At 42.1% G+C, this 13,920-nt stretch overlaps 1 protein-coding gene across 6 annotated transcripts in view; it reads right to left on the bottom strand.

Annotated features, from left to right (window-relative positions):
• The window catches only part of ZNF618 (zinc finger protein 618), a 103,633-nt gene that overhangs the window by 55,140 nt on the left and 34,573 nt on the right, over nucleotides 1-13,920 (bottom strand). For all 6 annotated transcript variants that reach the window (XM_027869569.1, XM_027869571.1, XM_027869572.1 and 3 more), the window contains exon 3: nucleotides 2,695-2,951. In XM_027869569.1, coding sequence (XP_027725370.1) covers nucleotides 2,695-2,951 — 257 coding nt within the window. The remainder of the gene's footprint in view (nucleotides 1-2,694; nucleotides 2,952-13,920) is intronic.

Below are 13,920 nucleotides of genomic sequence, written 5' to 3'. Positions count from 1 at the left end.
TCCAGTACACTACACTGCCTGCCAACTCTGAGAGCTTCAAAGAGAATTTCTAAGTCATCTCTTCTCTCCATCAATCCTAATTTCTTCCTTAAGTTCTGGAATTCAGATGATAGTGATACTAGTTCCTTAGATCAGTACAGGACTTCCCACACATTACCCCCACTATTTATTCATAACATCGCTGTGAGGTAGTCAGAGAAGGTATCATTATCCCCAACAGTGAACAGTAAGGCCAAGTAGCTGACCCAAAGCCACTCAACTAAACCCAACACAACTAGCCTTAGAGTTCAGGTCTTCTCACGCCTAATCTAATGCTCTTCCCGTTCCCTCATAGGGCAGGTGATGGGGCCATACCCTGTGAGGGAGAGGTGATGCACTCAACAGCCTTGTCAGTGAAGGCCATGAGAGTCTAGCCCTGTCTTTTTCTAAGAAGTGGAAATTCATCTAGGAAGCAAGGAACCTCTCAGCTGCCAGCCACCTGACATGTTCATGTGCAAAGGAGTGGGGCTACTCTTATCAAGTATTCACCAAGGATGGATGAGAACATTTAAACGTCAGCTTTGGGGTAGGCTGCTCAAAGCTCTGACCTGTATGTGAATGTATGATTCATAGCTCAGTCCCTTTCTAATGTTTGATCATTGAATCGAAGGTTCTATTTAAAATGAAAAGTGGATCCGTCCCCCCCTTCATTTCAGGGAGGGAGGATCATGAATAAGGAATATTCATATGTTAGCAGATGTGGTCACTGTCTAATTAGTTTGTCTGAAGGTTAGTTTGACTGAAGACCTTTCCCCCCCTTTTAAAAAACTTAATTGCAAGAGAAGGATCATTGGGTAGGGGAGGGAGATGGGGCACAGTATGGAATGGGGATATATGTTTGGAAATGGATGTGATACAAAACTAAAATGGTAGCAAAGAAATGGCAACAAAGTAGGTACCCACAAACTAGAGAATGGCTGAATGAACTGTGAAAAGTGGATGTAACAGAATATCACTGCACCATAAATGACTAAAATGAGGAGTTTAGAGAAACATGGAGGGATGAATGTAACTGACACAGAGTGAAGTAAGCAGATACAAGAAAGCAATACATACAGGGAAGACAACAATGTAAACAGAAAGAACAAGAAAATGAAACCAAACATCATAAAATTAGAATGACCAAGCTTGGCCCTGAAAAGGAGATGAGAACAATGCATTACCCTCTTTTCGCTGAAAAGGTGGGGAAATACAAGTGCAGAGTGTTGCCTGTGCTGCCAGGAATGGGTGATATGGTGGTTGGTTTGGCTGTACAGCTGGTTTTTAACTTTCACCTCTGTGACAAGGGAAGACTCACTAAGTAGCAGAACATGTTCAGAAATGAAAATGTAAAAACAAAGGGCAGCAGCAAAACTTTTAAAAAGCCCAAACACTTTAAAAATGCAAAGCAGAGAACGTGGTTTTCTTTTGGTTACCAGTCTTTACTCAGCACCTGCTTTGAAGGTGTTTAAGCCTCATAAGGAGAAGGAGGATACAAAGACAGTCCATACAAAGTCCCTGCCTTCAAGGAGTTTATAGTCTAGTTGGGGAAACAAGACACAGAAATATGAAAAAATAACTAATAAAAGGCACTCCCTGGTTAGTGCCAAAGGTGTAGGCCAGATTTAGGAGATGCCATAGGAGTTCAGGACTACCTCAGACTACTGTGGTTGGGGAAGGCTTCATGGAGGAAGTGGGGCTTGAGTTGGGCCTCAAACATGGGCTATCCAGGTAAGAGAGTCATGTGAACAGTGTGTTCATGGGACAGCAAAGAGACCAGTTCAGAAAACAAGGGAGCAGGGAGTCTGGAAAGACAGGATCAGAGATTTAAAGCTGAAAGTGACCTCTGAGGACATCGAGTCTAATCCTCTCGCTTTACAAATGCCCAGGAAAGTAGCTGGTACTTGAACCCTAATCCTCTGACTGTAAAACTAAGAAATTTAAAATTTTTGTAATGTAAAATTTTTTCCATTGACCCCCAAAGGGTCTTTTTTTGGGGGGGGAGGGGTAGGCAATGCGATTAAGTGACTTGCCCAGGGCCACACAGCTAGTAAGTGCCAAAAGGGTCTTGAATGATGAATTATACTTCATCCTGCAGGCAACAGAGGGTCACTGAAAGTTCTAGGCTTCTTCGAGGAGGAGAGGCCATGCTCACAATGAGTACTCAATCTTAATCCCCCTAGGATGCTGATGAAAGAAAAGTGGGGAAAGGGAGGAGGCAAGGAGGAGGAAGGCATACTAACATAAAGAAGAACAAGATAAAAGAATATCCTGAAGGAGCCTAAGGTGATGGATGGAGGTGATATGATGAGAGGCAGTTCTGCTGATTTAGTATGCAGTAGACATCAAACCAAAAGCTACAGAGCACAAGAGTCAAGAACACATTCCCTCCTTGACTCAAGAGCCAAAGGAAGATCGACCTGCTCTGAAACCTATTTCCACGGAACTCAAGCGTTCTCCGTACAAAGAGGCCCAGAAAGAGGAGAATGCCAAAGGAGTGAGAGGAAGACAGACAGGTGGTCTTGGCTAAGATGCTGGACAGGAAATACAGTTATTCCCCGAGGTCCTGGCCCCTTCCTGCCCATACCCTCTGAGTCGCTGCTAAAACTGCTCAAAGCAATGGCAAAGTAGGAAGGCAAGTTTCCCACCTTTCAGCTGTCACTCTGGGCCACTCACCAAGGGTCTGCTGGTTCCGGACACCCCCAATCACCACACAGATCTCAGCCGGCACGTCCCCAGACCCGTCCTTGACGTTCTTCTTGGACTCTTTGGCGTCGTCCTGCCAGATCACCTCCCGGATATAGTCATCGGGAAGCTCCGTCTTCACCTTCACGTCTGTCATCGTCCCCTGCTCTGAGCACAGTGAGGTCTCTGCCGGCACAGGACTGGAGCCCTCTGCCTTGGCACTCTTGGGACTCCTTTTTAGCCTTTCCCTGCAAAGGCAGAGAGAAGAGATCAGGGGCCTGCTCTGCAGTGGGCAAGGACCCTTTCACCTTACTTAAGCCTTATTCATTGACTAACGGTATCCCAGATATGACTAGTTCAGCTCTTACATATGAGGTCTGTAGTATTTCCCAGATATCAAATCCCTCAATTCTCTATTCCCCCTGACAGTTTGTTAATTTATTTTGATTTATTAACAATCACTTCCATAAGTTTCAAGTTTTAAATTTTTCTCCCCGTTTTTCCTCAAGATAGCACACAATCTGATATAGGCTACACATTTTTAAATTTTTTTTATTAATTTATTTTGATTTAGCCCCGACAGTTTGGGATTATAACGCACCTTTTCAAGGTGCAGAAACTAAGACACAAACCAATGAAATGAAGGATATTTCCATGTAAGGTTGTGGGCTAAGATTGTACTTGAAGCAGCCTTCAACCCCACCCCACCCCACCCCAGCCAGTATGCTTTAAAATTAAGTCCATTTTTTAAAAAGTAAATGCCCTTCAACCAGGGAATGTCTCAACACAGAGTAGAGGAATATAACAGAACATGACTGTGCAATAAGAAACAACAAATATGATGAACTTAGAGAACCATGGAAAGACTTATATGAAATGATGCAAGATAAAGTAAGCAGAACCAGGAAATAGTATACACAAGACCACAGTAGTGCTGATATATAAAGACAATACAATGCTGTGAAGTTCTAAAGACCAAATGTGGCCCCAAAGAAGAAATACCTCCCCTACTTCTTTGCAGAGGTGGAAGACTACAGCTGTGGAACACAACATAGAATGGCAGACTTTTTCATAGTGCTGCTTAGTTTTGCTGAATTGTTTTTTCCCTTTAAAAAAAAAAAGTTTTCTGTTACACAACCAAAACTCTCAGTACTCTAGGTCAGGGCTTCTTAAATTTTTTCCACTGGAAACCCCTTCGGCGCATTTTACACTGTGGGTCATAACACCATATGGTCGAGGCCCACAGTTTAAGAAGCACCGCAGGTAACTTTTGCTTTTTTTTTTTTTTAACACGGCAATAGGGTGAAATGATCTGCCCAGTTCACACAGCTAGTAAGTGTCAAGTGTCTCAGGCCAAATTCGAACTCAGGTCCTCCTGAATCCAAGGCCATAGCTGTATCCACTGCGCCACCTACCTGCCCCTGCAGGTAACTCTTAAGACCACAGACTGCAGAGAATTTGTTGACCTTCATTGGCAGAGGGAATTTCTTCACCGGAGTGCCCTATACCAATCAATTCATAGATATTTCTATAAAGGATAACTCTCTTGGAGGGGAAAAGAGGAAGGAATAAATTGGGAAATGGACATAATGTAAAAACAAGAGATATCAATAAAATATATTTTAAAAGAACAAAAAAAAGTCCACTAGATGAGCAAGTTTTAACACAGATCATTCTAATTAATTAAAGCACAGCCTAATTTAATTAGCTAGCATAATTTATTCACTTCAACTTCAAGAATCTGTGAATTGGTGCATGTGGGTCCTCCCTCCCTTCAAACATATCAAGACCCCTCTCTGCCAATGAGTTCCTGGAGAGCAGATATAACCCCAAAATTCATTATCCTACAGCAACCCGAGGATGAAACTCAAGAGGTACTTCCATGAAGAGGTTGTTCAATACACTATTAACAACACTGATGATGGCGGTCCTTTAATATGGGTGAGTTTTACGGCTTGGAAGTCATGAAAACAGCAGGTGCTGGATCAGCAGGAGAACAGAGAACACCTTTCCCAACTCTTCTCGGTTTTCCCCATCCCTCAAGATCCCCACACAGCTCTTTAACCCAAACAAGATCAAGCAAGTTCTTTCTTCTATTCTGTCTTCAGTTTACCAAGAGAATGTAAGCTCCTTGAGGACAGGAGCTGTTTTGCATTTTATCTTTTTTATCTCTAGCATCTAGCAGTATCCTGCAATCAGCTTGTCAATAAGTATTTCTTAAGTACCTACTACTACCAAGTACTGTGTTATCCACAGGGATACAATGAAAGGCAAAAACGTCTCTGCCTTCAAGAAGCACACATTTGAATGATGGAAGTAACCTGTATATAATAACTAGGTGATATAAGATATACAGAGATTAGATGAAAGACAATGTGGGAGGGGAAGGTGTGAGCAGCTGGGTGGACAGGGAAAGGCCTCCTGCAGAAGCTGAGATCTGAGCTGAGTCTTGAAGGAAGCCAGAGAAAGAGGCAAAGGTGAGGAGGGAGAGCACTCCGGGGGGGGGGGGGGGTACAGCCAGTGCAAAGGCACATAGACAGGAGATGGAATGATGTGTTCAAAGAACTGCCAAGGAGGCCAGTGGATTTAGAAAACTGGATTTTCAAGTGTGTAGAGGTGAGTAAACTTTACGAAGACTGGGGAAGAGGAAGGGGGCAGGTTAGGAAGAGTTTTAAATGCCACACAGAGAACTTTATATTTGACACTGAAAGCCATAGGGAATCACTGAAGTTTACTGAGCCGAGGCATGACATGGTCAGACCTATACTTTAGAAAATTACTTTGGCAGCTGAGTGGAAGATGGATGGGAGTGACAGACTTGGGACAGAGAGATCATTTTGAAGGCTACTGCAATAGTCCATGTGAAATGAGATGAGAGGCTGGGCTGGGGCTCTGGGAGTTTGTAGTTTTGTTTTTGTTTTTTTGTTTTTTTTTTAAGACAGAAATGACAAGCATCTGGATACGTGAGGGGAAAGAGGGGTAAAGAGAGGGAAAAGTCAAGGAGGACACTGAGGTTACTGGCCCGGGTGACTGGAAGGATGGAGTCTGTGATACTAATGGAGAAGTTTGGAAGAGGGGAGAAGAAAGATAACAAATTCTGGTTAGGACATAGTGAATCCAAGATGTCCGAAAAGCAGGTAGCGGTGAAGGATCAGAAAAGAGGCTAGGGTTGAATATGTAGTTCTGGGAACAACTGAGAAGAGGGCCCAGGACAGAACCTTGAAGGACACTCTTGGTTAGTGGGTATGAGACAGATGAGGAACCAGCAAAAAAAGAAGAGGACCAGGAAAGAGCAATGCCACAAAAACCAAGTGAGGAGAAAGTATCCCAAAGGTCAGTGTAAACCAACAGTGTCAAATGTTGCAGAAAGGTCCAGAAGGATTAAGGGCCATTGGATTTGCCATTTAAGAGACCACTAGTTACATTGGAGAGGGCAATTTCCGTTGAATGATGTGGTTGGCTACCAGAGTTCAGAATAAGAGGACAGAGTGGAGATACCAAGTGTAGACAGCTTTCTCAAAACAGTAAGCTCGGGAGAATGATAGGATCAAGTAAGAATTACACACACACACACACAAATATATAAAATTTCCCCCCAATTACATGTTAAAATAAATTTTAACTTTTTTTAAAGTTTTTTTGGGGGGGAGGGGCTAGGTAATGGGGTTAAGTGACTTGCCCAGGGTCACATAGCTAGTAAGTGTCAAGTGTCAAGTGCCTGAGGCCAGATTTGAACTCAGGTCCTCTTGACTCCAGGGCCGGTGCTCTATCCACTGTGCCACCTAGCTGCCCCTTTTTAAAAGTTTTGAGTTCCAAATTCTATCCCTCCCTGAGATAGTAAGCAATCAGAGATAGGTTATATACGTGCAATCATATAAAACATTTCCATATTCATAGTTTTGTACAAGAAGACTCAAATAAAAGAAAAAGAATGAAAGAAAGACAGTGAAAAATAGCATGCCTCATGTATTCAAACATTATCAGTTCTTTCTCTGGAGGTGGATAGTATGTTTCATCATTAGTCCTTTGGGACTGTCTTGGATCACTGTATTTTTTTTTTTTTTTTTTTGCTTTTTGGTGAGGCAGTGGGATTAAGCGACTTGCCCAGGATCACACAGCTAGTAAGTGTCAAGTATCTGAGGCCGGATTTGAACTCAGATCCTCCTGACTCCAAGGCCAGAGCTCCATCCACTGTGCCAACTAGCTGCCACCCTTGGATCACTGTATTGAGAACAGCTGAGTCGTTCACAATTCTTCATCAAACAATATTGATGTTACTATGTACAACGGTCTCCTAGTTCTGTTCACTTCACTTTGCATCAGTTCATATAAGTCTTTCCAACTTTTTCTAAAATCATCCTGCTCATCATTTCTTGTAACACAATAATATTCCATTACAATCATATACCACAACTTATTTAGCTATTCCCCAATCTATGGGCATCCCTTTGATTTCTAATTCTTAGCTACCACAAAAAGACCTCAAGAGAGAATGGGAGAGACATGAGGGTTTTTGTAGGAACAGGAAAAGAGCCAATAGATGGGGGGGGGGGGAGAAGACGAAGACATTGACAATGAAGAAGGAGGAGGAGGAGGAGGGGGAGGAGGAGGAGGAGGGGGAGGGGAGGAGGAGGAGGAGGAGAAGAAAAAGAAAGAGAATCTGTCCTTTGAAAATCATGAAAACGGTTAACTCCCAAGTCAATGTGACAACACAAAATACTCTTCCTTGTCCATGTCCTACCTATTTTTCGAGAATCAACTCAAGTTCTTTCTCCTCCATGAAGTCTTCCCCAAACATCCCAGGTCACAGTAATCCCCACCCATGCCCCCCCTAAACTCCTACAGCATACACACACAGAGTGTATCACATGTCTGATACTTAGCATCTTAAGTCAGTGGGGCTCAGTGGAAAGGACATTGGGTTTAGAGTCAAAATAACTAGATTCAAATCCCATTTATTACCTGAGTGACCTTAGTTTATCATTTTGCCTCTCTAGCCCTCATTTTCCACTTCTTTAAAATGAAGGGCCTGAATTAAATTACCTCTAAGGTACATCCTGGCTCTAAAGTTCTATGATCCTAAAAACATTCAAAGATTTATGTCCCATTTTCCCAAATAGAAGCTAATACAAGGCAAGATATGTATAAAGTACTTAATAAAGGCTTGCAGATGATGATGAGGATGGTGACAGGGATCTTATAAACTTATAAGCTAATGGGGCTATGAGTCTGTCATCTGCTTTGGGCCATTTCCTGGCTCTTGGATGTACTCTAAATCTAAAGAATAAAAAAAAAAAGACTGGGAAACAAGATCCTCCCCTGAGTTCCAGACTGATCCATAGTTCCTTTCTGGGAGGTGGTGAAGAAAAAAAGCTCCTGCTTCCTCAATGAGATGGATGGAATGAACTGGGAAAGAAAGGTAAAGTCCCCAGCCAACCAGCAGCGGATAGAGATCTTCCTTAGAAAGGCAAAGGAAAGGAAATTACTCTGGGGAAAAGGACAGGAGGGAGGAGGGAAAGTGCCAAAGACCAGAGGAAGAGAGAAGCATCTTCAGGAACAATTCCAGCCCAGCCTCCTACAAGGAGAGCACAAAGCTTCTCCAAGTGGGTCAGCCACGTCAGAGCTATCAGACCTTACAGTATTCATCTCTTGTTTGTTCACTGAGGAAAAGAGAAGTGTGATTAATAGCTCACTATTCCTGAAGCCAACCCCACAGCCAACTCAGCAAGCCCCTCCATCCCCTCCCTCCACCTCCTTAGCAACTAGCCAAACCACCCGGTTTCTTTAATGGCAGAAAAGATGAATGAGTGAATGAATGAGTAAGTCAGTGAGTGAGTGAGTGAATGAACAGGAACAGCTGGGCCTGGCTGGCTCTGAGGAGCTCAGCTTTTTCTGTTTCTCCTGCCTCCAGGGGTACAGGTTGGTCCCTATTAGGACACAATAGGATGGATCAGTCCTGACCTCGCATGGATAAACAACACTAGTCAAGTCGACGGTCACTTCCACACGAACCACACTTGAGTCAAACACAATCTTTGCCTGAGCTAAGAAGGAAACCAGTTCAAAAACCTCACAGTGCTCAGTCCCCAACCAGTGTCCTGACCTCCAGCCTGTTCAGCTAACCCAGAAGAACAACTCCAGACTTCTAAGTAGGCCCTACTTGGCATGTTTAAAACTGAAAGATCTGCAGGACTTACAGTCAAGAAATTTGAACTGTACAGTCCTGGTTTGGCTCCCAGAAACTAAGAGTGTAATTTCAGGCAAATTACTCAACTTCTCTGGGCCTCAGTTTCTTCCTTTGGAAAATGAGGAATTTGGACTAGATTATATATAAAAGTGTGAGTGTTTGTGTGTGTGTGTGTGTGTGTGTGTGTGTGTGTGTGTGTGTGTGAGAGAGAGAGAGAGAGAGAGAGAGAGAGGCAGGGGAGAGAAGGGGGAGCAAATAAAGGAGAAAGAGGGGGAAAGAGAAAGGAGGACAGAGGGAGGAAGGGAAAAAGAGTTACTGTATTTAGGGTGGAATTAGTCCCTGGAGAAAGAGTCAGAGGACATATGTTTGCCTACAGTCTCTCCTAGGTCTAAACCTGTGATCCTATGTCATGTTTTACTCAAAAATTTCCAGTGCCTTTTGACTACCTACAAACTAAACTGTACAGTTAAAAAACTGACATTCAAGGCCATTTGGAGTCTGACTCCAAATGACTTTTAATTCATTATTCCCCTTTCATGCTCTCTCTATTCTTAAATCAGACTACTTTCACTCCTTTTTCAGTGCCTTTGCTTACGATGTTCCCTGTGCCCAGAACAGAGGAAGTTCCTCTCCTTTCTTTCAAGCCCCAGCTAAGGTCTACCACTCCCCCTTCTTCCTTGGAGTCTTCAATGAAAGTACCTTCCCTACCCCAGAAAGTAATCTAACATCTTAATTTCTCATAATCCAGATACTTCCCTGATATGTATCACACTCTCCTTTATATCAGTTACGTGTATACCAACCAGATAGTCAGGATACATCCTGTAAGACTATAAGCCACTAGAGAGCAGGGTTAGTATTATTATAAGGCTCTCCAGCACCTAGCATTGGGTGCTGCACCAAGAATATGATTAGTAAGTATTTACTTAATGAATCTGAAGGTCAGGCCTTCAGATGTGTCTTTTATAAAATGTTTACTAAATTGAATTACCTTTAAATATCACATGTGTATGTACACACACACACATTCTCTCATTCTGGCAATGGTAGAACAGACTCAGCATGGGCCAGTTAAAAGCAGGATTCATTCTCCTAAAATACATTCTTGAATGGAAATCACAGGGCCCCAGTAAGATTAAAGAACAGTAAGAGAGAACATTTTTAGCAGTAATAAGAACCGTAAACCACCAAATGGCACTCTCAGGTACAACAGCATTACTCTGGGAAGCCATGGAGACATATTATTACTAGCCAAATGGTGACACACAAACCTCTTCCCAAATTCCCAGTTTCCCAATTGGGAAGCAGGAAAATGTACTTGCTCCCCTAGCCCCTGGTGACCTCTTGCCTTCTCCTATCCCACACATTCAAGGCTCTAGGCCAGGGTTCAGCAGCCTCTTCAAGCCCCTTCTGGGAGAAGTGACAAGAGAATGAAGAGATGATCTCTAAGGTCCCTTACTGTTTCTAAACCCTAAGATCCAGTAAGTAGGCTGCTTATGGGCATGAGAAAGATTGGGGTGGGGGGGGAGAGGAGAAGAAAAGGAAAAAAAGAGTGGGCAAAAAACTGACCAAGTAAAGAGATAGAGGGAGGGAGGGACAAAAATATGAGAATAATTAGAAAAAGGAAAAAAAGGTCTGTATTGTTTAAAACCAGGAGAGAGGGCTCCCCACAATAACCTGGATTTGAAACCTGGTTCTGCCCCCTTAGTACCTGCATGAATTAAATAAGTCTCTTCCTTTCTAAGCCTCAGTTTCCTCATCTGTAACATGAGAAGACTGAACAAGATGACTTCTAAGGTCACTTCTGGTTTTCTGTGACACCTTGAAATAGTCTAGGTAGCTAAGCTATGAATCCCTGTTCTAAGACATTCATACAACAAGAATTCCATCAATTTGTTATTTTGCAATTTCAAGGCACTACTTTATTATATGCCCCCTTTTTTTTTACAAAGCAAACTCGTGTCCATTGATTATTTCATTTGATCCTCACAACAGCCTTGGGAACCAAGTAGGACACTAAGATTTCTTGTCCTTACCCCTCCATGGTAACCCCTTCCCACCATTTTATGTTAAGAGAAGAGAACTATAAAACTAAAAAAGATTCTGTGACCAGCTCAAGGTTACATAGCAAATTAGTAATGGATCTAGGATTAGAACACAGGTCTCCTGACTTCTCCCCCAATGCCCTTTCACTTATATCATGACCACCCATCTGATCAGAGAACACCCCACAATTCCTATTGGTCATGCTTAGGAAAGGGTAGTTGAGGAAGTAAACCATGCCGACCAAGGGAAAGTAGAGACCCAGCACAGCCAGTCACACCAGGCTGAACTGAAGAGTAGGCTAAGATCACTGGTACCCTATGGAATACAAAAGAAAAGTTAAAAACAAAAAAAAAAACAGAATTCTACAGCACACTGGACTTGGCGTTAACAAGACAACAATCATTTATTAAATGTGTACTAAGTGTCAAGGACTGTACTAGACACTGGAGATACAAGGAAAGGCAAAACCAGTCCCTGCCCTCAAAGAGCTTATATTCCAATGGATGAGATACTCTAACAACTATGCATATGTAAGATAAGTACAGAGTAAATCAGAGGTCATCTCAGAGGGAATGCGCTAGAATTAAGGGGGACCAGAAAAAGCTTCTTGTAGGAGACAGGATCTGAACTGAGTCTTGAAGGAAGCCAGAGGGCAGAAATGAGAAGGAAGAGAATCTAGGTATGGTGGATAGTCCACAGTCGGGAGATGGCGCACAGAACAGCAGGAAACCTAGTGTTACTGAATCACAGAGTACAAAGAGGGGAGCAAAGAAAATCTTCTAAGCCTAGAAAGGTAAGAAGGGACCAGGTTGTAAAGAATTTAACAAACCAAACAGGATTTTATATTTAATATTGTATATTTGATTCTAGAGGTCAAATATAGGGAGCCACTGGAATTTACTAAGAAAGGTGTGTGGTTAGGCCTGTGCTTTGGAAGATCACTTTGGCAACTAAGCTAAGATCACTTTTGACCGCAGAGGAGAGAGACTTGGGGCAGAGATCAAGCCACTGATTATTGCAACATAGGAGTGAGGTGAGGCAGACCTACACTGTGGTGATGATGATGGGCCTGGAGTTGAATGGGACATAGATGAGAGATGCTGCAACCAAAGTTCAAATCCTACCTCAGGAGCTTAATAGTTGTGTAACCTGGGCAAGTTATTTAACCTCTCTCAGCCTCAGTTTCCTTACCTGTAAAATGGGGATAATAATAGCACTTACCACCCAGGGTTGTTGTGAATGTAGGAAAACTTAATTGCATTGTTTGAACCTAGCCTTGGCTTGGCTGAGAGAACAGATGTGTTTAATGCTTAACTCAAGACATCCAGGTTATGCCGATTCCCCCTGAAAAAAATCCTTTCCTAATAGGAAAGTCAGTGGTAGAATTTTCACCTACCAATAGGACAAATATGTAATATGATAAAGATATATAACAGGAGGAAATTCCTTACATTCCTCACATCAATGTTCAGATTCCTAAAAGGTTTTTGGGGTCAGCATAACCTGGATGTCCTAAGTTAAGCATTAAATGAATCTGATCTCTAAGCAACAAGTCTGGTCACTCAGCCACACAGGGCTAGGTTCAAACAATGCACTTAAGTTTTCCTACAGTTTCCCCACTTTGGAGCTTTTTAAAGCCCAGTATTCCTATACTATGGAAAGCACAATTATCAGAAGCAAAGAGCTAGGTTAAATAACCAGAGTCAGTGGAGATTATGCCCTTCACTGCTCATTTTATCAAGAGCTTGATAGAATTCCTTTACAAAGGGGTAGCGACCAGATTGGGGGCAACACATAGTCAGAGGGATCAAAATGAATAAATAGCAGGGGCTATAAGTCACAGTACTTGGACATTACAGGAAACAAGTGTATTCCACAATACAGGCAGATTTCCCAGGCATTGAAAGAACACATATGGCCATGAAGGTCACAAAAATGTTTAAAAAAAAAAAGATTCACAATCCCATGTTTCTTTCAATGTCATAAAAGTTGAAAAAGTTTAATTAAGCAATGTCATAATCTCATATATCCCCTAAGGAAACAAGCCTAGTTAAACAAACTCTATAGGTAAACTAAGTCAGGTTACAAATTAAACTACATTTAATCAGCTTTTGGTTCCTTGTGACACCATCATTAATTGATGATCCTAAAGGTGCCTTCCACCGATCCTATGACTAAATCATGGGGACTCCATTTTTTGGGTATCTAAATGTATAATGTGAGTTCACTCATGTACTCACAATTTACATATTGGCTTTAGCATCATTAGCCCTCTTAATTGGGCGTAATAAGGACATAGATTGAGTTGTGGCTATTTCCAAGGGACTGGAGGCTGGCAGCACAATAGACCCTGCAGATAAGCAACAGTTAAGTGATCTGGTTATGGGCTCAGACTCAAAGGCTTGAGAAACAAAATGAATTCCTCTGAGGTGGGGTAGTTAGGTGCGGAGAGCCAGGGGGCTGTTTCAGCTTTCAGGGAAACTGAAGGCAGACAGAAGACAAGGCTGGTGTGAAATCTGGTCAGATATATGTGTATATGTATTTATATGTATGTACTATATCTATTTTACATAGAAACACGGGTGTGCATATGTACACATTTATGTATAGATGATGTATGTACATAACACACATGTGCACGCCTACATATACATACACATACACACCTGTGTATACAAGAGCCCAATGTATGTATGTGTATGTATATTCACATATAACCACTCCAGTATCTTTGCCAAGAAAACTCTAAATGGGTCACAGAAGAGTTGGACACAACTGAAAAATGATTGAACAACAAAATTTGCATACATTTTACATATTATATATATAGTATATATGTGTACATATATTTAATACATATTAAATCTTGGATATATTTGTATATGTATGTATATATTTGTGGATAGATAGGTAGATATATCTTTTCTCTAAGTGGATTTCCCAAGCCCAGTCTCATATGTGTGTGTGTGTGTGTGTGTGTGTGT

Source organism: Vombatus ursinus, unplaced genomic scaffold (assembly GCF_900497805.2).
Source record: "Vombatus ursinus unplaced genomic scaffold, bare-nosed wombat genome assembly UNPS02014793.1, whole genome shotgun sequence".
Taxonomy (NCBI): domain Eukaryota; kingdom Metazoa; phylum Chordata; class Mammalia; order Diprotodontia; family Vombatidae; genus Vombatus; species Vombatus ursinus.
This window is presented reverse-complemented; position numbering and strand designations above follow the sequence as displayed.